The 25,323-nt window shown below is 39.9% G+C and overlaps 1 protein-coding gene across 2 annotated transcripts in view; it reads left to right on the plus strand.

The window, feature by feature from the left end:
• The first annotated feature begins 2,314 nt into the window (after positions 1–2,314).
• Positions 2,315–25,323, plus strand: part of AKT3 (AKT serine/threonine kinase 3) — a 150,349-nt gene continuing 127,340 nt past the window's right edge. Inside the window, exons 1-2 of one of the 2 annotated variants that reach the window (XM_048296301.1) lie at positions 2,315–2,402; positions 14,952–15,106. In XM_048296301.1, the coding sequence (XP_048152258.1) occupies positions 15,061–15,106 (46 nt within the window). In that variant the 5' untranslated portion in view covers positions 2,315–2,402; positions 14,952–15,060. Of the gene's footprint in view, positions 2,403–2,450; positions 2,714–14,951; positions 15,107–25,323 lie in introns of those variants that run through there. The other variant, XM_048296300.1, reaches the window with a different exon arrangement.

Here is a 25,323-nt window from a genome sequence, read left to right on the forward strand (position 1 = left end):
CAGATCAAAATGACATTTCAGCCCACAGTTTCATTTTCAGCAACTTGTATAAAAATAAAAGTATAGAAGACTATCTCTCCTTGTAGGTAAATGTTATCTAATCTTTTTTTCTTAGCATGGTGCAAGGGTTTTTTTCGTTTAAAAAGTGTATAAATGTGCTTTTAGGTTTGATTTTTCCAAGGTGATTTACACCAAATATCTATTTATAAATGTAAGCAAACTTACTGTCCTCATACAGGAAGTATTTCATAGCTGGCTTTTTAAGATTTGAAGATATCAATTAGGGTGACCAACCACACAAATATACTTTATTAATAACAAATTTGCAACTGTGAGTGGCAGGGATTAACATATAGCAGGAATGACCTGAGTGATATCAAATACCAGGACTTTCTGTGGGCCCGGATTTCACACTCAGCATTTGGCACCTGAACAGTTGATTGGCAGTCTATCAGCTACTGCCCATGCAGATTTCATGCTGCCTTAGGTTCTGAGCCCTTCAGAGGAATTGCAGCAAACACAAGGCACATTCCAAGAACTACACCTTCAGTTTTTCAGGAGCAGCACAGTGGCAATGATCAAAGGAGACATTAGTGAATAAACATATTTTAATAATTGATACTATGGTTCTCTGTGAATATTGATGGCTAATAAGATGCTCACTTTACTAAAGTGTTTCTGAGAAAGAGGAAGACCGAACGGTAAATTCTGGGAAAGGAAGTAATGCTTGGCAAGGTCCTTTTTAACTTCTTTTTCAAAAAGATGCATTGATCAAATACAGTATAAATTTTGTTTTTCTTCGGTTAGGGGAACGGTGAGCTTAGGCTGTAGCCTGCTACTGAGAACAGTGCAGCAAACAAACTTCATAGTTCTAAGAGGAAACTCAGCATATTTATGAATGGGATTATTGGTGTGGTTGCTTGCCGCAGCAGGGAAAGGATTCAGTGCCCCCGGAGGCAAATTTCCAGTCCTGTGCCAACTCATATGATTATTTAGATTCTCAAAAAATCTCTCTGAAGCCCTGTAGTGGCACACAGACTAGGAAGTCTGATGTTTCAAAGAGTTGTAGAAGGTGGGATACAAAGAGGAAAGCTTAGAAAATAAAGGTGAAGTTAATGCTAGAGAAACATTTTTTTGTAATGTAATTTTAATGAATGTGTGTTTTTAGAAAAAAATTCTGCACTGATGAATCAGAGCAAATAACATTTCAAGCAATCCAAAACATCTATTTCTCCTTTGCAATAACAGGTTCTGACATAAGTCAGTGTGAACTGCGTGTATAATAGATGCATTTATAGAGAAAATTAATTTGTGCGTATTATTGAAACCATAAACGATAGAAGACATCTTTATGTGCACTGAACTCCTGTAAGTAGCCACATACACACAGCCACTTAGCCGTGAACAAAGCGTCGAAAGCACCGTACCTATGAACCTCAGGCACTGCTTGGGGTTGCAGGAGCAGGCTCGGCGGTGGCTGCGGCAGGGCGCAGCAGGCCAGGCATCCCCGGCCTGCGCAGCGCCAGAGGCAGCACTGCCGAGCCGGGGGACCGCCGTGCTCAGCACCCTGCAGTGCTCCGCTCCGACAATGCTTGTGGCAACGGGAAGAGGCAGACGCTCGGGAGCGCCGGTGTACGCTTTCTCTAGGTGTTTACCCGTTGGGGTAAGGCGAAGCCTGCAGACAATTAGCAGTACTAAGGCTGGCGCATCCACTAAACACTTCAGCGAGGGATGAATTACTGCTTCCTGCGGCGTAACTGGTAGTTCTGTTCCTGGAGGAGTTTGCAGAGACAAGTGGACCACTCCGGGTACCAGGGCGAGCTGGGGGCGGGGGGCTGCGTAACTGCAGAGTTCGAGAACAAAGGGGACAAACCCCGGGACACGCACGCGGGGCTGGCGAGGGGCCGCGATGCCGAAAGGAGAGACCCAGGCGCGGTGCGGCGCAGCGCCGGCGAACGCCGCTGCCTGCCTGCATCCATCCATCCATCCTCCCGCTCCCACCCGCGGCCCCGCGGCGGGACGGGACACGCCGCTCTGCTCGGCTCCCGCCCCTGCCTGCCTGCCGGGCGGGCGGACGGACGGACGGGCTGCCTCGCCTCGCCTCCCCCGTCCTCCCTCCTCCCTCCGCCGCTCCCTCCTCCTCCTCCCTCCCTGCCGCCCGCCCCCCCCACCCTCACCTCAGCCGCCCCCCTCTGTCTGGCTCCCCCCGCGCTGTCTGGCGGCCCCCCCGTCCCCGCCGCGCTTCTCGCGAGAGCCGGGGATGCCGCCGCCGCCGCCGCCGCCGCCGCGGAGGGGGAGACACTCGGGGGGAGCCGGTGACGTCGGGAGTTTTCCTGAAAGTCAATAACGAGCCCGGCGGAGGCGGCGGGAGGAGCCGAGAGCGGGGCCCGGGCGGCTCCGGGGTGAGTGCGCCGGGGGGGAGCCGCCGCCGCCGCCGCCCTCCTGACCCCGCGCATCGATGCTGCGGCCGCGCTGCCCGCCCGGGCGCCTCCCTGCGTAGCGGGGCGCGCAGCTCCATGTAGCCGCCGCCGCCAGCGCCCTGGGGCCGGAGCCGCCTCCTCCCGCCCCCGCGGAGACACCGGCCGCCAGGGACCGCCGAGCCCGGCGGGGGGACAGGGGAGGAGGCAGCGGCGCCCTCCCTCCCCTTCTCCCCCCGAAGCCGCCGCCGCCCTCGGGCTCCACAGCAGCGCCCGCGGCGCCGCCGCCTCTGCAGGTACGGGGCGGGAGGGGCCGGGCGGCGGCAGGGGCGCTCGGGCGGCGGCGGGGGCGCTCGGGGAGGGGATGCGGGGCGGCGGCGCGGCGGGGCCGGGGCGGCGGGGAGCGCGGGGCGGGGGCGCCCGTGGCCTAGCCCCGGCGGCGGGGCGGGAGCGGGGCGGAGGGGCGGGGGTCGCCCCGCCGGGGGTGCGGGGCCGGGGTGGGGAAGGGCGGGGCGGGGGCGTTTCGGCGGGGAGAGGTTATGTAACGGGGAAGGGGGGGCGGTAGGGGCAGGGCAGGGCAGGGCGCGCGCCCCGGGGGCGCTGGGTGCGCGGGGCCGGCGGTTCCCACGCGGCGGTGGCCCCTCCCCGCCTTCCCCTCTCCGTGTCCGTGCGGCGGGCGCCAGTGCCGGGACTAGCGCGGGATTTTATCCGCTGGGAACTTCTGTGCGTGTGCGCGAGCGTGTCCGTGTGTGTGCGTGTGCGCCCGTGCAGCCCCTGCGCTAAGAATAGCTCCGCGCCCGCCGGGCCGCCGGTGGCAGCGCCTCGCACAAGGGATGCTGCTGCTGCTGCTGCTGCTGCCGCCGTCGCCGGCTCTGGCTGCAAGTAAACAAACCGGCCCCCCCGCTCGCCCCCGCCCGCCCCGGCCATCATGGAGGCTGCGGCCCACATGCAAAAGTTGATGCGCAGCCGGCTGCCCCGGGTGACCGGCGGCTGCCCCGGGCCGGGCCTGCGGCGGGGTCTGCCCGGGCGGGGTCCCGGCAGGTGCCGCCGCGGGGCGGGGAAGGCCGGGCGTGCCCGCGCTGCCCCGCCGGGGGTGCCTGTGCGGGGACCCCCCGCCCCCAGAACGGTGCGAGCGGCGGGGGGCCCTGCCTGGCAGGGGGTCAGCGCGACGCCCCTCGGCAGCGAGATCGCACCGCTATATATTGTAGTTTAAATGCAAATGATCGTGATGTAACGAGCACTACCGGGCTTATAGGCTGCGGGGTTGCTTTGTATGGGCACCGCTTCTTAGTTTACTTCTGGATGGGAATCCAAGAGGCGTGAAATAGCCAGGACTGTTTCACGTTCTCCCATGATACGTTGATTAAACGTAAAAAAAAGAAATCTTATTTCCCTGCAGCTTAAAAGGATAAACAATTTAATCTCTCTTGACCTTTATTCGAGTTTTTTTTTTTTCTTTAATTACTACCACTAGTTATTAGTTGACTGGCTCCTTGTATATGTCTCATATATCTCATACATCATCTCATAATTTATATAAAAACGTGTCCCAGTCTCTGATTTAAGAGTTTTATTACAAAAATTATGATGTGCCTGATACCTGCACTGCCAACTTTTTTCGGTACTGAAGAAACATAGAACAGTCTCTTCTGCTAATGTTTGTTTAGATCTTGCTAAAACTTTACTAACAGGCAAACATGGTTCCCCACACTTTGCACATAGATGTCTTTATTTCTCAAAGCAAGAAGCATGCAGATAAGTAGACTTTAACTTATGCCAGGTAACATTTTAAGCATATTTCTGTTAGCTGCTCTATAGGCAAGATCTGCTTGTTTACAGTAATATGGAAAAAGTGTACATGAGGTAGAGAAGGAAGCTTATTTTGGCTTTTAAAGTAAGCATATTAAGTTTGTAGGACTGTTTGGTTTTGGTTTTTAATTTTTTTTTTTTTTTTGGTAGGAACCTATAAATGGATCCCAATATCTTTAATTGGATTGGATTACTAATTGTAGTCCTTGTGGATATATTTTGGTTGGATGCAACCAGTAAGTCAAGTTCAAATAAGGGCCGAAGAAAAACTTCAGGGATAAGATGTCTCTGTTTCCTAGAAGGTTACATGTATTGTTTGAATAGCTCATTTTTTTAGTCTGATGTGAGTGTATGGTGTGTATGTATACACAGATAGTATTAACAAGACTGTCTTGTTTAAGGCAGTTTTTTCTATGGTGCATTACTCTAACTAGGTTTGAATGGATTCAGTAGTGAGTTTCATAAATTGGTTTACAGGAAGTAGTATTTGAGTGTTTTACTCACTCATTTGTTCTGCATTTTGGGGGCAGGTGATGTGTTTTTAAGCAAAATTCTGCAATTCTAGGGGAAGTAGGTGAGAATTCAGACAGGTACTAGTTTTACCTTGGCCCCAGTTGAAGTAGATACAGTTATAAGGCTTGGATAGCATTGATATGCACTAGAAATTGTTGACTTTTTGATACTGTAACAAATGCTTTGTGAAAGGGAGAATACTCTGGTGTGGTTTTTAAGCTTGACTCAAAACCACTTACTAGAGCTCTGCAGTTGTTTGTAATGCAAGCTTGTGTTTGTAAGATACTAACCAGAAACCGTATCTTGACTTCCTACTGCATTTTGCAACAGCATGTATCTGTAGTTTCTATTATAACCAAAAGATCCTTCAGATTACATGGAATTTGCCTAACACCAGGTGATTGTGTGTTCTTTCACATTTTCCCAGTTTAAGGAGACCTATTGAATAATAATTTCTACTCCCAAGCAGTATTATTTGCTAAATAACTTTTATTATAAGTTAAATACTCAATTGTTTTGGAAGTTATGAACCATTACTAAAGTGGTTTGTGTTAAAATGCATTTGAAATTTCTGCGCTGTTCTGAGTATGAAGATGATACAGTTTCTTGTAACTGTTTGCTTGCAGTTTCATTTTGTGCTGTTAATGCAACAGGTGCTGTGGACTTGGCAACATAGTAGCCCAGCTTTCCTTCAGTTTTGAAACAGAGACCCACTATTTGGCGTCTTTTATGGCTTGGGCATGCTACTAATTTTAGTCCACATTGGAGAGTGGAAGGCCGTGGACATATACTGACTGAAAACTTCATTGTACCATACTTTCATTTTGACATGGATAATGCATAAATGAATTGATGTCCTATGAAAGGAATGCGCCGTACTATAAATGCATGTTTTGTAGAGGTTTTGGTCATGTATATAACAAAAGTCCTCTGTTCTTTTTTTCCAACTAATAAAATAAACGTTCTGTTCAAAATGTGCAATACTCCCCTTGTGAACTACAGTAGTGATTCAAAAAGAGGGAAATAGTTAAATGTGTGCATCCATGAGTTTTAAGGTCAAAAGGTTGCTTTTATTTTCAGTATTTGTATGAAATTTACAACTCACTTCTTGTTGAAGTACTGTCTTTTATAAGAAAAGGTTGCCAACTTAAGTGCCCTTTCAAATTATTCTAGAATATTAGATTAATTTGTTTATCTTGGATTCTCATTCTGTTACAATAGGCCTAATAAGAATACCATGGAAGGGGCAGGGGAGCTTTCTAGCACAATATGTAGCTCAGGAAGTTTTGCATTGCTTGCAAGGAAAGGTGTGGTTTCAGTGAGAAACTTGCTTGTTGACCAATATGTTTTCTTTTTGCTGTACAGAAGAGACTTCCTCAGGATCACAGGGTGTCCTTGGTAAATAAATGTGTTGCACTAGTTACTCTTCTTTGCAACAAGTTGTTGTGGTATAGAAAAGATTACTTTCTAAAGATAAGTTACACAATAGCTGGAAAAACTGATTCAAGGTGCTTAAAAAGTAATCTATTAAAGACAGGGAAACAACAACAAAAACCCCCAAAACCAACACCAAACCCCCCCAAAAGTCCCAACCCAACCCAAAACCTACCAGCAAATAACAAAATATTGAATGTGAAATTTAACTCTTTCGTTTTTTACTTAGCATAAAAATTCATTTTTAGAACTGTGGTTTATATGTTTACCTTGGGTAATTGTATGAACAACATTCTGGACTCTCTGTTTAAAGAGAAGAGTTTATAAATGAAACTTATTTAGGCAAATCACTAATATGTACTAATAAAAAAAACCTGCAAAAAATGCAAGGGTACAGTAGGTGATTATTTGGTGTTTTGTCCTTGTTCCATGACTCTAGATCAATTTTAAGTATGGGCATCAGGTAGTTTTGATGCATGCCAAGGATTTTAAGCAGATTGTTTTTGCCTTTATTATTCAAAGATGTTATTCAGGTGTAGTAGGAAGATGTAGCAAAGTTCATAGTTCCAAAAAAATCCCCCAAGATTTAATAACATTAAATGTTGCAGTCAAGGAGAGTAAGCATATTTGGCTTGTGCATGTGAAAGTGCTTACTTTTGCTCAATTTAAATGTTTCTTTCATTTTTGATACTATTCGTGTCAACACTTACTATGTGTAGGATAAATAATATATGTTTAACCCATCTTGACCAATCTTCTTTTCCCACCTATTTCTATGTGACTGTCTAAGTGTGAGTCACACTGATCAAAAATAGCATTAAGAACACATTGTTGCCCTGTGATTTTTTTTTTTTTCTGTAATATCCTGACTAAAGAGCAGTAGTGATTTTTAGATTCCCTTAAGAGTGCAACTGGGACCTCAATATTTCATGTGCATGTCTGAATCACTTCACAGCATGGTTTGCCAAACTTACCTGTGTTGTGCACGTGACACAGTTGTTTGAATGCCTCCTATAGCAGGAGCAGAGCTGAAGACCCTGCCTCCTTTTGATCAATGAAGATCTGAGCACTGCCTTTTTGTAGGTGTGGAATGTCAGTGCCCAAGAGTCAAGAACTTCTTGTACAGCTGGTTTAACACCACAGAATAAATGCACTGCTTCTCAAATCAGTCTCAGCAATCTTGCAAAACAATTTCTACCAACATACACTTATTTTTTTTCCCTAAGCATTAAGTGTGTTTCTTGAGATATGTAATTAGTGCAGCTTGCCTCATGAGCTTTTACTGAAATTATTATATCCTTTTCTAAATGTTTTAATACATGTTGAGACAGCATTAAGGTTGTACATGAGAGTTTCATGTAATCTGGCTTTTCATATAACATTTGCTGAAGACCTTCACCTGGTGAGCTCTGCATCTGTGCATAAGTTAGGGTTGTAGAGAATTCCTTCTGTCCTTAGGAAATTCAGATCTCAAGTTGATGAGAATAATGCTTTTTGAGTGTGAACAATAAAGTCCAAAGGTTTTGGGTTAGAAGTTGATTAAGTTCTAGTCATGTTGCAGTGTCAGGATTTGACAGCAGGTTCTGCAGTGTTTGGTTGCTCTGTAGAAAGGAATCACAAAGTTCATTCCTATTACAAGACAATTCAGAATTTGATTTGTTCAATGTAGACATAATAAATAAAACCTACTATGTAACAGTTTAAAAGAAAGCTATTTGGTAGGCATGTCACTGAAGTTTCCTCATCTTTTATATTAATAGTTTGATAATGCTTTTTTTTTTTTTTCAGTACTTTCTTGTTACTCATGAGTAGTTCACATATTTCTGGTTTTTATTCAACGGTGTGCTTGGTCTTTTATGCACAATACAGAGCTGTGCTGTAGGAAAATTACCATCACAGAAATAATTAAATACATGAGTTTAATGAAACTTTGATTTGTATCTCTTGAAAGGTATCTTTTAAAATCTCTCATCTGAGAATGACTAGGAATTTCCAGATTCTTTGAACTTTTGAAAATTAGGTTAGTTTTTTCCCTGAGTCTTCTAGGCATAGAAAACTAATTCTAGTTTGTTTAAAAAATATGGAGCTTATGTTTATTTTTTCTTCATTGTTTGAGTAATTTCTAAACTGTTTTTAAGGAGCAAAGGAACTTTGTCTCTAAAAGGCAAGAATTAGTATTCCTGCATTAATCCTTGGCAAATTAAACTTATTACATGTGTTTTGGAGGGTTAAGTAACATTATCATAGTTGTGATACTCAGCTCAGCTAATCCTTGATTTGACTTCCTCTGACTCTCAAAACTCTCCCAAGCTCATTGTCTCAGTAACTTTTTTTAATGCGTAATTTTAGCCCTCCCTTAATCTTTCTACTTGAAATGTATTCTTTGGTTACATTTCAGACATGCATTCTAGTATCTCTGCTTCTGTCTGCTTTTCAGCTATTGTTTTATGTGATTTGAGGGGGACAAAAAGGATTGAAAGCATTTTTGTCAATAAACACAAGGCAAAACAATAGGTTGTTAATGTTTCACGTGGGATTCTAAAGAAACAATTTAGTTACATTTAGAAACTTCCTTTATACCTTGGTAAACAAAGGCAAGGGTGGCTTTGTTCACCTTGCTTTAATTATACCTTTGTCCCTTAAAATAACTTGCTTTGTCATTATAATAGGAAATAGAATACAGAATGATGGTTTCTTTCCTGATAAACTTACTCAGTTGCAGAATCTAAGTAAAACATCTAACTTGTATATCAATATTTTAGTGTGCCTGCATTCTTCTAACTAGGCTTATCTGAGCATATATTAGTTATGTGAAGCTTTTTGACATACTGAAAGCAAAAATAGAACACTGCAAATATTAAGCATACACGTAAGCATGCATTAAAAAGAGCTATTTATGTTTTCCAAAGTGTGTTGGTTTTCCTTGCCACAAGGTGTAGGCCGTGCCATTTTCCTATCATGTCCCTCACTATTCCAAATCAAAACTTATGAAGTAAAGTTGTTATGAGTTGTTTTGAGTATATTTCTAATAACAATTTTCTTAAAGTCATCGAGGCTTTTAGTATGAAATGTAGTTTAAAAAGTTTTTGCAATGCTTGTCATGGAGAGATCTTGGGATTTTTTAATATTTGTTTTAAAAACTGTAAATATGTCTACTTAGGAAGTACTTAAGGTATCTTTCAGAATTTTAATTGTGTATACATAATGTTTACTATTTTTTGAATTTTGGATCTATTTTCTTTTAATAATCCTATTTTTGAATTTCTTTGTCTTGTCAAATCAGTTAATCTCCTGTGTTGGTTTGATATTGTGGGGGTTTTTGTATTTCTTTTTAAAATTTTTAATTGACTCTAATGAGTGGGACAAATACTATCTGCCTAGAGGTTCCTTTTTCCTCAATCCAAGTTGTGATAGTATTTAAATCAGTCAGTATAACCACAATTCCAGAATATTTCGTTTATAAAGGCCTGTATAAATACTTCATGTTTTTTAGTTAAAGCACTCACCTGAATGCGATTCTTCCATTAGCAATATATTCTAATTTGATTTAGGGAGTTTTGTAGCAATCTCTGTTCTGCCACATAGTCTTTTGTGTAAATTTTTGATGATGTGCAATATATCCTCTAATTGTTCGGCCAACTTTGCTAGGGGAGGAGGATATGCATGTGTTTTTTTATATAATTAAAACCTGGATCTCAGCTTCCATTCCTAAAGATAACTCTGTTTTTAGTTTAGAGCCTTGACGTTTTGAATTCCTTGTTCTAGGAGTGCAACCTGCATTGGAAACAGTTACAACCTGCTTGTTTGTTTGGGAAGAGTCAAATTTGAGAAGAACTCTTAATAGCTTGATCTGCTACAAAAAAAAAAAAACAAACCCCAAAGCAAGGAAACAAACGTGTGTGATGGAAGTCACTAGAGGATGACTGAGAACTGCTTTTTTGGTGACATGTGTTTTGTGTGCATGCACAAAATGATTCAGTTACTTTTCTGAAAAATAAGGAGATAGAGATGATGAGATTTGGCTCTGCTTACACGGGGGACCAAAGAATCTCAGTGAGTCAGGCAGAGGGAATCAGAAAGGTTCACTTAGTGTTCTTTTTTCCCTAAACATTTTACTAAACAAAGGATTACTTGTAAAAAAGGAAAGTGGTAGTACTCATCTATTAAGAGAACAAGGTTGGATGATTCACTCAGTTGATAATGGTACAAGAAGTTATGGGGATCATCTCTGGAAGCCCTGAAATTGATCCTGTTGGTATTCTCTCTGGTAACTTGAGTTGGTAAATGTGAGAGTATCTGTTTTTTCTCAGCTCCAAAATTGTTGAAAGTAGAAGCCTGTGTTTATGAAAGTTCTTACAACAGAAAACTGAATCATACAATTTACACTGAATTTATGGGTGCTGTCTTCTTTACTCAGCTGTCTCCTGTCATGGGGAGAATGGGAAGATGCCCAGATTCCAAGGGAGTGTTGTCTGTTCTTATGAATCTCAATGGTAATTCACTTGCACATAGTGGTTTTTAAGTGTAGACCTGAACCACAGTTTTTAGTTGTTCTGGTTGGAAGGGATTTCATTCCTTCTTATTATTCACCAAGTGTCTGTAGGTAGCTGACTGCTGTGATGGGCGCAAGAGCCTCCTTTAATTTAAAAACAGAAGCTGGGGAAAAGCCGTCTTCCTACTGAATGGTCCATTGCTCATTTTAATTGTCGATCTTATAGTTCCCATATGGTAGCATCATGAAGTAAGATGGTTCTTCTCTATATTGCTGTTATTCTTAAAGTTCAAGATGAAAACCAAGAAGGTGTTGGCTAGTTTTTACCATGGCTCAGGGAAACTATGAGCCTTAGCACAGGGATCTAGAACTCTGTTGCATGTAATAATCTCTGCTTAATCTTTAGTCAGAAAGTTGCCTTTGCAACCTTTGCAGCTAGGAGCTTAAAAATATAGTACTGGTTCTTTAGAAGTGTGCTGAATTGTTTTATCTCACACTATGAAAGTGCCTTAATAACTTCCTGAAGAAAAAGGAAAAGTTGTGCATTTTTAATGAGATAAACCCCCCCAGCAAGTGTTTACATAGAATCATAGAATAATTTAGGATAGAAAAGATCTTTCCAACACTAACCTAATACCACCAAGTCTACTGCTAAACTGTGTCCCTAAATTCTTCACATCACTGAGTGTAATGGAGTAAATTTTTACACCTGCATCGTAAAGTATGCTGACAGTGGGTTCTCCTATGTATTGTGCATATACATGACTATCTGATACTGTCTGCAGAATACACACAATATACTGTTGGAAAAATATCTTCCAAATTTGATAAGATACAAAAAAAGGGGGGAAAAAAAAGCAGTCTGGCAATCTGATGTGTTCTCTATTTGCTGGAGAAAATATGAAAACAAGTCGAAGTCTTCCCTGTAGGAAGCAGCTGTAATGCAAAACATCATCAACTTCAGTTCTTACATGTTTTTCTCCTATTTCTGTGGGTTCATCCTATATAGCAGTAAGGTAAACTGTAAAAATTACTGCATACCAGCTGCTGAAACTTCAAGTGCTTTGGGAGAGCAGAGTTGATTGCTACCAAGTATTTAAGTTCCATGCCAGATGTGCAGAATAAACATTTCTGTAGCTTTTCTTGAAATAGTTGAACTATAGATGAAATGCTGTTTTCATGTGAGAGTTCTTGTCCCATGTGTTTCAGACAACTCCTTTACATCTATACACAATTATTCTTTATTACATCTTCAGGGAAGAAGGCTTCTTTGTGAGTATTTCTCATTATAAGGCCAGTTTTAGTCATGATAAGAAGTAGTTCTCAAAATTCTGCTCTTCTGGAGCTTTGCTGAGTGACTTTTAGAGTAAAAGAGTTCAGCTTTTAGAAAGGCTCAAAGGCATTTAATGAGAGATAATATTACAGATGCTTATAAATGGCTTCTTGAAAGTGTAGTGTGCACATATAACCTTATTTTCATTAGTCTTTTAATACTTTGATTTATCTCCTTCGGCTTCCTATGTAATTCAGCTTGACTTTTAATTACCCATTAATGGAGCAATCAATACAACCATAGAACTGTTGATAATTCTAAAGTTGTTTCTGGTAATACTGTGAAGCTAAACTGGGGCTAGTGCAGTTAATTTTATCTCCATAATTATGTGATTTTTGTATTTTGGGGATTTTGTTCAAAATTCAGTAAAGCAGTACATGTGATGGGTGGGATGCAAGCCTACAGACATACACTTGAGGTTGTTTGAGGCACTGTCTGACATGAAAGTCGGTCATAGATCACATTTTGATTGCGTAACACTAACTTAATTGCAATCAGTGGGTAAATAGGGAGCTTCAAGCATGAATTCATTCATAAATCATGGACTGATTGATCAGTCTGTGGGCAGACAAGATTATTGCTACTTAGTACAGAAGTTAATTTCTTATAGCTATGTCTTTTCCAATAAGAATAAATCATTGCACTGTTGACAAGTGCACACCAGAAATGGAAAGTACATTAAATTTGCCAAAAGGGTAAAATGTATTGCCAGGCCAAGGTAAATACTCAGTGTTACATTGCTACTTGTGTCTTTATAGCTGGAAAAAAAATTCAACTGTGATTGCTTCTTAAAGAATGCCATGTAAGTCTTGTAGAAAACTGAAGTTGGGTATTTGGAAATTGACGTGCTTACACTTCCTTCCCAGAACAGCTGCTCCTAGGTCACAGCTGTTTGACACCCACCTCTGGGCTTTGTAAAGATTTATGTGTTTGTAATAAGAGCTGATGCTGTGCTGCGGTGATCCAGAAAGGCGGAACAGCAGCCTGCTTTCAGGCGCGTCTTAATCTGTCAGATCTCTTTTCATGCACAGCTGATAGACTTGCTTATCTCATTTGAAGCATGCAAACAAAAGTTCTGATAATGTGACCCAGAAATTAACTCTCACACTAGTAAGGTGCAGGATGTGGAGATGCGTGTTTTGGTTATTTCTGCTGTACTGGCCTGCGTATAATACAACGCCTAAAGTTAGATGAATTAACATCAGTACAGCAGTCTCATGTCCTTCCAAAATGCTGTACATAACATTTCCTTTTAACTCTTATGAAAGCTTAAACAGGGTGTGTTTGTATAGACACAGGTGTGTGGTGTCCTGCTGGACACGACAGGGTGTGATGCCAGTGCCAAAGGTTGTGTGTCACCTGCGCAGGTCTCACTGCCATATCTGCCAGTGCCCTGGGGATGTCTCAAAGACACTGTAGCAAATATTACTTAAACTTTACAGTTCTAGTGAGTTTAACATTGTGATTTTTACTTTCATGCAGCCAAATTACTGAGTATTTTTGAAAAAGAATAGTTTAGTGACAGCAAGACTTAGGTGAGCACACTAGAGTGTTTCTGTAAAATCAGGTTGTACTGTATTTTTGTTGCGTACCACTTGAAAAAAAATACTCCTGCCAAGTTTTATTTTGCATGTACTGCATCCATACAGAAGTAGCCTTCCATCTAGCTGCTGTGTCGTGCAAATACACATTTTTCAAATGATAAATAAGAAATAACCTGTATGTCTATAATGATTCAGTTTTTGGTTTGTACTTGTTTGTATTAAAACAGCTGATTTCCCAGTGCTTTCTTCATTCATTTGTTGCACAGATTGCTTCTAGCACAGTCATATTTGTTTCCTGTTTGTATTTGTTGGTCAGTCTTCTAAATGGATGTGTATGGGCTGCATTTGATAGCACTGCAGTTGTGTGTGGGTTCCTGTTCTGTGCCACCACTGTGTACATGTGTGCTCTTGTGTGTAGAGCTGTAGAAGGGTGTTCCTGCACCATCAGAGAAATCCCATTTCTTGGCTTCCCATGCTTTTCTGGATGAGCATTATTTGAATGCTTCTCTTTATTTTGAAGGTTGGAGGGGAAAGGCAGTTTGCTGGCTAAAGGAAACATCTCCTGGCCTCTGGCTTCTCTTCCTACTTGATTGGAGTGCTATTTATCTCTTCTTCACAGCTGTTAGGTACTCTGGGAGTGAGGTGGTGAAAATAAAGTGTTGTGGCTTATGACAGTGGTATGTCCTGTTCCAGGACTAACTTCCCTTCTCTGCCCTTCAGGCTGGGGTTTGTAGGGAAAAGAGCACTCCTGTCTCTGCCTGGCTTAAAGCTTTGAGAGAACATGCACTCCTTCTTGTTATAAACTGAGCATTGGGGGTGTTGTTGGTTAATTTGTACTTATAAGGAGTTGTTTTTCTGTTTGTGTACTTGGAGATGATGCTGTTGTTGAAAAACTCCTGTAAGTTCAGGATTTGTATTATCTATAATGAAATTATAGTGGAAGTAGCAAGAATGTAACCTTTCATTCAATTTTCTTGCACTCTTAATACGATTGTAGGTAGCCATAATAGAGGAGGCACTTGTCCATTGCATGGATTCTGATGATTGTAGGAACAGGGAAAGATCCTGTGGGTTTCAGAGCTGGGCCTGTGAAGCAGTGCCAGCATGCTGCTGCCTTTCATTTAACAGCATTCTGTGCATTAGTACAAGAGAATTCTGCTGTGCACGTTTTATAGAAGAGCCATATGACTTAAATTTTAACACGTTCTGCTGCTTTGTAGTATTGTAGTGTTCATGGAAAATGTGCTCGAAGACTAGAAACATGATTGTGTTATACAGTTAATTAAAAATAAAGGCAGATTTTTATTATGAGCTCAGTCAGTGAAATATATCAACAAAGACTTTTTTGTTGGCTGTCAAGTGAGAAAAACAGAAAAGACTCAAATTCTTTCTCTAATATTTCCTTCTAGTCTGACTCATCAGTAGAAATTGTGAAGAGCTGCAGAAGAGAAGCCAAACAGACAAGTTGATAACTCAAAGAAATACTCTTTTGAGTTTGGGGTTCAGAGTGGAGTCATCATGAGCGATGTTACCATTGTGAAGGAAGGCTGGGTACAGAAGAGGGGTAAGTTCTACCTTTTAATGGAAAGTGCTTCTGATGTCTCATATGCTGTGTGCAATGGTATTACATGGTATTACACAGATGAATGTTCTTGATTTATCTTCTGGTCTGGAGCAAGCTAATCTGACCACATGGAATTAGTGGCCATTAAGGCCTTGTTGGTATTGAGAGGTAACCCTCAGCACTGCCCCTGTTTGTAGGGGTAACTGACAGTGCAGAGGAGGTTGGACTCAGTAATTCCCACTTCACCTTGAGCCTTGTTGCTGCAGCTGCTGTTGCCTCTGTGTCAGACTAAGCTGGCTGTTGTGGCAGCTGGCAGAGGCAGTAATAGAGGTGTGCAGTCGAAGGTTGCCTGGAAGCTGCTGTAGATGTGATACTTTCTGTGAAACTTCCTGGATGTCAAAACCGTTCAGTGTGGCTCAGCTTGTGTTACAAATGCAAGTAGTCCCAGTAAAATCAACATAACACTTGCATAAAGCTCAGCATGCACCTAATTACTTAGCAGACCTGAAAGCCATATGATTAAAGAATATGTTCCTAACAATAAGCCAGTATAAAGTATGATTTTCTGTTATGTTTGAATTCCTGTGAATTCTTGAGATGTCTCTTTAAAATGTTTCACCATGGGATTTAAAAATTTTTGGAGGTTGCTGTATGTTCAGCTTTGATTGTGAAACCTCTAGAAATACCTGGCATTCATATCATGTCATGAACTTTGGATGAAATCTTCCATGCTTCATGCTGCTCTGCTTTAGGTTGTGGTTGCACACATGATTATTTTTGAAAGATTATAACCTCTCTCACAGAGAGAAGGTGATCTGGATTTTAGGGTGATTTATGCCGTGAGTTTCTGAGTTTTATGAGTTTCTGTGATCCTAGCCCAAAAAGATTAGACTGAAATAGTGGGAACAAAATAACCCTTTAATTTACAAAGAAATGCTTTGCTTCAATAGCAGTGTGTGAAGACAAAGATCATTATTAACTTTGTTATTGCAGATTGACATTAATTGTCAAATAAGGCAAGACAATGAGAGAAAAAATTTATTTTTCTTCTACTATTCCTGCATAAATTGTATTTCAGGATGCATTATAGGTGTTGTAGATGAAAATGAGCTAAACTATGTTAAGCTTAAGGCCTACTTCCTATTTTGGAGTATATATGTGTATTTATAACAAATTATATTTTACATGACAGGAACTATTTAAAATTTTTAATTAGTTTTCCTTTCCACCTTGTTGTTGTTTACTCAATTTGGAGAACTAATTTCCTTTTTTGATTATTCATATATATTTCTTTCAAATGTATTTGAATGGTTAGGATGCTTCAAATAATTTTCTTTTACATGGCATCAGTTCTTTCATGTAATATTGCTCATTCTTATTACAACTCTTATCAACTCTGTGAGCACTGGATATGCATATATTAATTACTGGGATCCAGAAAAGGATAATGTACAATGAAACTCAATGTCTTACTTAATATTTGAAATTCTGAAATGTAAAATAAAGGTTTTTCTTCTCACCCTATTTTGCTATCTATTAATTGAAGAAAAGCCCACTGAGTTGACATTTTGATGTCAGTTTTGTTAGTAATTGTTTTCTTTTCTAATTAAAGACATTTCATGACATACATTTTTCCTTATAAATAACTTCGAACTTATGGTTGGGTTTTTTTTCTTCTTGCTATAGGTAACTATGTAGGATTTAGTGGGAATTTTTAAAATTGCGTCTATATTGTCCTTAATTTTCTTTGTCTGACTTATTCTGGTTGTTGGTGGGTTAAAGTGTTTCTTTTGTTTGTTTCTGAAAACAAAAGGAAAAGCATGGTTGTGTTTCACAATGTTAAGAATTCATAAGCATTTCATTCCACGGTTATGCATTTTGTGTAATTACAACTTTTACTCTCACCTTGCCCTGGAGCAAGAAAATCAAAGTTGTTAAGTGCATTTGTTAAATGTTGCCAAGAAAAAGTATCCCACTTTAATCTATATTCTGAGAATTGGAATATGCTCAGTAGACACTTACTCTGGCAGCTAAATATTCTCTGTGCTAAGAAGCATTGTGGGATTGGGTAAAGCTGTCTTGCTTCCACAAGCAATCATTCTGTTACAGTTTTAAAGTGGATTCTTTGATCACCAGCACTCCGTGCTCATTGGCTCAGTTCACAGGCTGGTTTTGATGGGTACAAGCCACGTTCCACCTGGAGAAGGGTGAGTGTGGGATCTCTTCTCCAGGCAGACACTGAATGAATTCCAGCCCCAGTGACGGGTCCTTTGGACAGCCCTGAGTCACGTGTATGGTGCAACATAAATTTCTGAGACTCCAGACTGAATTTATCTAGAAATAAAACTTTTAAACCCTTCCTGCTGGGAACATAGGGGCCTGGGCTTCTTCGGTTGACTGATCTGTTTTCTATTATGCCGAATTACTTGGTCATGTGACTATAGCCCTGGACCTTTAAAAATTGTCCCCTTCAGCACTCAGTGTGGTTTGTGGTACAAGGAAAGGGAAAAAAATCCAACTTCTCTTTGTGATTCATAGCCCAGTCAAGGAGTGTGAGGATGACTTGAAGGTATTGGGATGAAAAATGGTTTTGGGGAGCTGTCTAATGAGATGGGCCATTACAAAGGCGAGTTAGGCGAACTCAATGTAGAAATGAGAGAGGAGGACTAAAAATAGAGCTGGGGATCTCTCTCTGAATTGAGACTCTGCTAGAGAGAGGCTAGGGAAGACAGGTTGTGTTAGGGCACCATGAATGGCTGTGAAATGCAGTGAAAAGATGTTTGCTTTATTGTTATTCTTAGTGCTGTATCCATGTCAGTAATAGAGGGCTGAGGGCTATATGTCTGTAAGGTTTTAAGCCTGCTGTTGAGCACTGAAGAATCAGATGTGATGCTACACAGTTGGCTTCAAAGCCCCGTTTTTCTGTGTGTGCTTAAATGAGGCAGCCATTAAAGTATTAATGTTTTACTCAAAATTAAGAAAATGCCAGAATTAAGTTTTTTTGAGTCTGATCATACTTGGGCTTTGAGTAGTCTTTAGGAGAAGCAGTTTCAGTGTGGTGAGAGTAGATGATACTGTGGAAGATTAAGCTGTTGTGTGTGAAAGGTCAAACAAGCAGAGATTATAGGCTGGAGGTGAGAACTTTGGACAATAGAAGACACAAAACCCAGGGGGAAGCAGTGCCTGAGAAGCTTGGGAAACATCAGGTCCCAGGGGAAAGGAGACCCTGAAACACAGTGACTGGGTGTGCCTGGACAAGTATTGCAGCCCAGCAAGAGCAGATTCAGGGAATGAAATAATTGGTGATGGGGGCTTGACACCTGTCTACACATAGTGCATTTGTAAAGTGAAGTGGGTGTTAATTTGGACTGGCTTCTGTCGGCTTCTGTGCCCCTTTGGCAGTGGTAGTGCTCCTGGAGTACATTGTGTGGCTTTTAGTTTCATCTGAAAGGAACCAGGTTTGTGCACTGTGGGACTGCTTCAAGCAGCAGATGAAAGGGCATTAACTAGGGTGGTGGGAAGATTTGCTGCAAAAGCGCTCTCCTTATCTGAACTAAAGTACTGATTCAGATCCCTGTGAGACATCAGAACTTGAACAAGTGGAGAGCCAGCAGAGCAGTCTCCTTAGAGTGGAGTCTCTGCTCAGGCGAGAGAGGACTGGGAATCTATTTTGCATGGATGGCTTTATGGTTGTAACTTAGTATCTTAGATCCAGTGGCAGACACCAAGCAGCTCATGGCCTGTGTCCACATGCAGCTGCAAAGATATTTTTGCAGTTCACTGGCTCAGTGAGGGTAATAATTTTTATTTCTTTCTGTTCTCCAGTTATACCTGTAGCCAGATTAGAAGAGAGATGCATTGTCTTCCTTTATGAACTCACTTTTTAGATAAAATCAACATTTTTCCTTATAATGCATACAGATGAAAGGGAAGCAATTTTGACTAAAAACCTTAAAAGCAGTGACCTGAACCTTGTTGCTGATATGCAAAAATTAAATGTTTGACATTACTGCAGTTAGTGTAACCACTCTGCAATAATTGCTGAAATGACTTTTACATTTTGGATTTGCAGAGGACAGTGTTTTGCAGAGTGAGTATTTTTAAATTTATGTAAAAGTTAGTATCCTTAATTTTACTTAACATGCTTTTACTGTATTTACTAAATTAATGATTTGCAGAGGGGGATATATTTTTAATTTATCAGTTTGGAAACAGATGTTTTTCTACATGGATGAACATGCTTAGTGTGATTAAGGCTGAATCATTACTAAGATGAGTTTTATGCATATAATTCATGTGGTATTTTTTCTTTAAAGCCAAAGTTTTCTGAGTTGTAGAGTTGACCTTGTCTGTGGTCTATAATAGTCACAACAATTAGATTTAAGAATCTTTCATAACTATGCTTAATTGCAACCTAATTTCTTTATATATAACCTGTGCACAGAATTTCAATTAATTTAAACATATCAAAAGGTTTAAGAGTTTCTGTTACCATGTTATTGAAAGATCATTAGGGACGAAGGAAAAATTGACACAGATGCTAACTTTTTAAAGGACCCAGTTTTAAATTTAACGTGTCAGCTAACTTTGTCTTTACTTGAAAGAGTAAGGTCTGGTTTTGGTGAGGATATACCTAGTATGTATGGCACAACACGATGGCTAAATCATTATTTAAAGACAAAGCAAAATGTTGTCAGTTTAAGTTAGTGCTTGTGTTGCCATACCTCCATTGCCTTACCTCTGGGCTTCTGCATTCTGGTGTGGTACGTTAGGTAATGCAGTTTGCCATGGCTCACATGGAACAGCATTCCAATTTTGTAGAGAGGGAACCAAAGTACAAAATTGTTGTGGCTTAACTGTAATAACTTAAGAAGTTTGATGTAATGAGATGGTGGTAAAAAACCAGATGTCATGGAGCTTTCCTGTAATGAGGTTGTCCTGTAAATAGTGTATCACTGAAATACTGTCAAATGATTTTTCACTCAGTGTTTTTCTTTTTTTTTCTTTTTTCTTTTTTAAATGCCTTTCGTAACTACTTGGTATCTAAAATTGATGTAGTGTTAGTGTTTCTAAACTCACACAGTTCATGGAGTGTGTTTGATTTACTGTGATGGGATTCACTCAACTGCCGCTCTCTTTCCATTTTTGCCATTCAGGACATGATGCAGATCTCATGGGATTTTGAGAAATAACTGTGGAAAATATTTACTGTTGTTATATCTTCTATCAAGAAGAATAAATAGCATAGTGGAATAAACCTATTGTTCCAAATAGCAATAGAATTGTTGTTTAAAGTGAAAATTATTTATAGTCTTAGGGTAACATGTCTTTTCCCTCCTACCCCCAGCTCAAATCCAGAAAAAGAACTGTGTTATTTCATTTAATGGCCATTGGGTTTTACAGTTGAACCAAGACCAAACAGATGTTAATTTTGGAAATATACACTGGAGATTGAGTTCATGTGGTATGTTGGAGGTGATTTTTTTTTTTTTTGGTTGTTGTTGGTTTTGCTTGTTGGTTTATTTTGTGGGGTTTTTAAAATTTTTTTTTTAATGGTTGCATGAATGCATTGATTGGAAAATTAATCTCAGAAGTTATGGTATTAATTGAGTGTTATTCACAACCTGTCAGAAGTCTTGTTTGCAGATTGTCTGAATTATTTGAGCAATTTAACACACCTCCAACAAAGACAAATTTAAATAGACTATGTTGAACATCTGCTACACAAAGTAGAAGAAATTTAAAGAATTTTTTTCTAATTGTCTTAGCGGATAGTAGTTTAAGGTAAAGTCTTGATTGATGAACCACTTGAAACTAAAGAAGCCTTTCATATTGTAGTTGTTCTACTCTAATTCTGTCTAATTAATAGAAAACCTGAAATTCCAACAAATTATATGAATGTAAAAGAGGCAGTTCCATGTGGACCAAAGGAACAAAAAATGACAGTGCAAGCTTTCTTATATCCCTATATGGAAGCTAGATTTTTTTTCTTTTAATTCCCAAATAATTAAGAGATTGCTGTACCTTGCACTCAGTGTAGGAATGGATTTAGGTAGATCTGTAAAGTTGCTTGCAGTCAGGTGAATGTCACACACTGTTTGGGTTTTGGTTTTTGGCTTGGGGTTTTTTTGTTTGTTTGTTTTTGTTTTGTTTTGCTTTTTTTTTTCCACATGCACTCTAAGCAGAGATCTGTGTATTTAGATGCTGTTTTCCTGCAACTACCCCACTGGGAGAGGAGGGCCTCTGAGCCCTTCCTCTGTCCCACTCACTTTGTAGTTCTACCAAGATCTGCTTTTTGGAATAATTATAACCTTTTTAACCATACTTGTCCTTAAACGAGGATCAGAACCATATAAAAATCTTAAACTTGATATAACTAGGATGAGTATGGGGTGTTCTCTTTGCTAAATAACTTTATTCCAGATACTTTTTAGGTAGCACATAGGTGAGTGTAATTCTTGCAGCTCTCTACTTTGCACTATTACCAGTTTCTGTTCTTAAAGGCAGTTTGCTGTAGATATTGAAGCATGAAACACAAAGTATTTTAAACGGTCTCAAGATTTTTCTCTGCAATATCCTTGCTGGATGCCAATATAGTTAACTGTGCATGGTTGATTAATTTTTACTTTTTAAAAAATTGTTTTTGTTTCATTGTAGCTATAATAGAGACTGTTTCCAGTTTTTAAATGGTTGTACAGTTTTGATTCTCATCAGTAAAAATGATGCTCTCATACATGGAGCTCTCTTGTAGATAATAGTGGCTAAAATTCTGTGCATGTTCTTTGGTTGAATGTATTATATGTCAGATAGAAGATGCAGTAATATCTTCAAATTAGGAAGTGTTCTCCTGTGTTTGTATTAGTGTATTATTAACATGGAACATTAATGGGCACTAGTATGTTGAGCTTGGAGCTATTGATGTACAGATTTCTGAAAAGAGGTTAACCAAATTCAATACCTAAATCGAATCTTTTATTTTCCCTGCAGTTGCTTGTAAGGTGTGTTTCTGGTGCTTATCACTTTGGGCTTTAAACTTCCACATATCCTGAGTTCTAGAGTAGAAAAGTGCTTTTGCTATTCGTGACAGCAACAGGTTGCTTGTTACACAGCAAAATACCTCGGCAATGGGTGGTTTTGAGTATTCTGGACACAGTGGCTTTACATGTTCTTGTATGTGTGTTCCATTTTCTATATGATACATGCTGCCTGGTTACTCATGTTCTGAAGGGTTTCTCCATTCATACTGGTTTCTCCTATTCATACCACTTTGTTACCCAATGAGAGCAATACTTCTAAAGAAGCAAGGTTAAACATTTTCTGTTGCAGGGATTAGGGAAGCAAGATGTTAATTCATTGCCCTTTTCCTGCTCACAACCCTTTTGGCCTTGCAGTACTGCATGACCAACAAATGTCCAAAGGGTGCTGTTGGGGAAGAATTTGAGGAACCATTTTGCAAATACATGTTTTCTGTTTATTAAAACCTCTACTTTTTTACTTGAAGCTTAAATAGTAATGCTGTGTTACTATTGGCATACTGTAATATATTGGTTACAAATGAAATTCTTTTGTGTTTATGTTACTTTCACATTGTTTTTGTAAGGATAATTTTCTTGCAATACCAGAACTTTTGATACCTTGTAAAAAATCATCTTCTCTCAATATACCTGCATGCCAGTCCAACAAATCTCCCAAGTCTTTGTGATTTACTTTATTTCAGAGGCAATCTGTGTACCTGTTATTCTCACCTCAGCTAGGTCAATCAGCTTAAGCCTCTGTGGGACCCACTTCTTTAATACTACTTCTGCTGTAATTGTCAAAAACATTATTGAGGTCAACAGCTGTGACTTGTAACTAGGTTCTGAAAGAGTTTTAGGACTGGACTAAGAAGTCAAGAGTTTTAGGGCATGAGGCAAATGAGACTGCAGATTGAGATATTGAAAAATAGGCTTTTTTCAATAAAGAAGCTTTAGGGGGAAGACCAGGGAAGAAGGTTTTATAACCACTCAGTGCTGTCTTGGTTGTCTTTTGTCTTCTTACAGGAACTTCTGACCCTTCGTGAGCATCTCTACAAATTTTAGACAAAGTGATGACAGTCTTTTTTTCCATAAAAACCAAGGAAAGATGCTGGTAGTGAGTGGGTTTTATTCAATCTGCAAGTTCTTGAGAGCAGTTTAATAATTTCTAAATTGCAGGCAAAACGCTGTTGCTCAGTTCCAACAGCACAGACCTTGACTTGCTCTGGGAGGGTTTCCTGTTTCTCAGGGTAGGACTCCATCAGCATAATAGAGGCAAATCTTTGAGACATGCTTAGATTTTGCTTCAAACTGTATATGTGTGTTTCCAGAGCTTTGCTTTGGACTTAGTGTCGTGTCTGTTCCTATGGACTTGAGAGCTCCTTGGCAGAGGGAATGTATGAGTTGTGGTCACAGTGTAAGCCAAAGCTTGTGATAGTTGATAGTTGGGAGATTTGCTTTGGATGTATACTCCTTATTTGTAACGTTGGTGCGCATCCAGTCTTATTTTTTTCCAGTCCTCTTCAGTCCCATCTCTTACTAGTACTACTTACTCTATCTCTCAGCTAGTCTGTGTTGCTATTGATTCCTTCCCTTGCAACTCAGGGCATTGTTAGCTTACTTTATATAAATCTAAGTAAATTTCCTTGTAATCAGATCATTGCAACTCTGTCTTGTTTACTGTAAATTCTTAGTTTATAGTTTGCTTTCTAACAAAGTGCTTTCTTTAAAACTGATAGGAAGATAGGAAATGAATGTGTAGATGCCAGAACACTGATAAGAAAACGCATTCTCCTTTTCTAGATGGATTCAGAAGATCACTTACAAACCGATGGCTGTCTTGACTTTGGGAGTAGTCTTCCCAAAAATACTGAATTACAATATGGTAGCAAATTACCTGTGTAAAATTAGAAAGTTCCCAGTTTCATTAGTTGTTACCATTTTTACATTGAAATTCCGAACTCTGTAATCGTCAGTTATTGACACTTGAACGGTTGAAATGTAAAATAATTTACTGGGCATAGCTTCCTGATGGTCTTTTATCAACATTGCCATAATAAGAAAGTTACTGTAACCAGAATAATCTTCACTAATAGCCGCTAATTAGGCCTAACCACACCACCAGCAAGAGTTTTGAGTGCTGCTTGGTACAAATGCTCTGTGATTTTGGTTGTGATAAATTTGTGGACAACTGTGTTCATAATGAAGGAAGACGTGTAAGACAGTAAATTATATAAAGAATTGGGCCAGTAGTACCTTAAATTTGGCACTCAGTGTTGTGGAAACCTGAATTTGTCCAAGTCACAGTTTCCCTCAGGTAAAATGGAAATAGTATTGTTACTTCACCTCAGAGACTTCCTGAATGTGGGTTTGGTTATCCTTGTGAAACTTCAAAATGCCTTACATTATAATATTCAGGCTTTTAAAAATATATTTTTATATAATTGAAATATAATTTTTGTATAGGAAGTAAAATGAATCTGATAGTTGAAGTTCAGTCTGAATGAGAAGAAGTGGATTTTTTAAAAATTTTGTTTATTCTGAGTCATTGCAGAGGAAGAGGTAAAATCTGTTAGATTGTACAAAGAGACAACTTGTTAAAGAAAATGGAAAAAATCTTAAGGTTGGTTCTATTGTTAGGTGTATTCCAGAGAGACTGGAGGAAACGCTTGAACAATGATCCTTGGGAGAGAGTAATCTGTAGGAACGTGACAACATCTCTACCTATACTTGCACACTTTTGACCTCATGAAACTGCAGATGGGTTAGTGGTTTAACTTTTACACTCATGACAATTCCTTCAAAGTAGTGTGCTTCTATACAGCATTGTTTGCTTTACTTTGAGTCTGGTATTCACTCGCTTTGGTTTGGACTGTGTTGGCTTTTATAATATCATGCCAGTTTACGTATGCTGACTAATACATTGGAAACTTTTCTGAACAAGTTTGTTCTTATCTTGAGAAACAGCAGCAACTACTGTATTTTAATTAGAGTCTTGCAAACTTGACCCTGATGCTCTTCCATGTTTACTTGAAACTTAAGTGGAAGCTGTTGCTGAAATGGGGAAAATGTTGTGTCCTCTCCTAGCTCAGTTGTGTTGGCACTTGTGCTCATAATGGTGACATGGTGAATCATGTCAGGAAATTTATCTGGCTAAAAATGAATCTATTTTTATTTTCCTAGCTAACTTTCAAATGGATCATT

This window comes from Corvus hawaiiensis, chromosome 3, assembly GCF_020740725.1.
Source record: "Corvus hawaiiensis isolate bCorHaw1 chromosome 3, bCorHaw1.pri.cur, whole genome shotgun sequence".
NCBI classification, from domain to species: domain Eukaryota; kingdom Metazoa; phylum Chordata; class Aves; order Passeriformes; family Corvidae; genus Corvus; species Corvus hawaiiensis.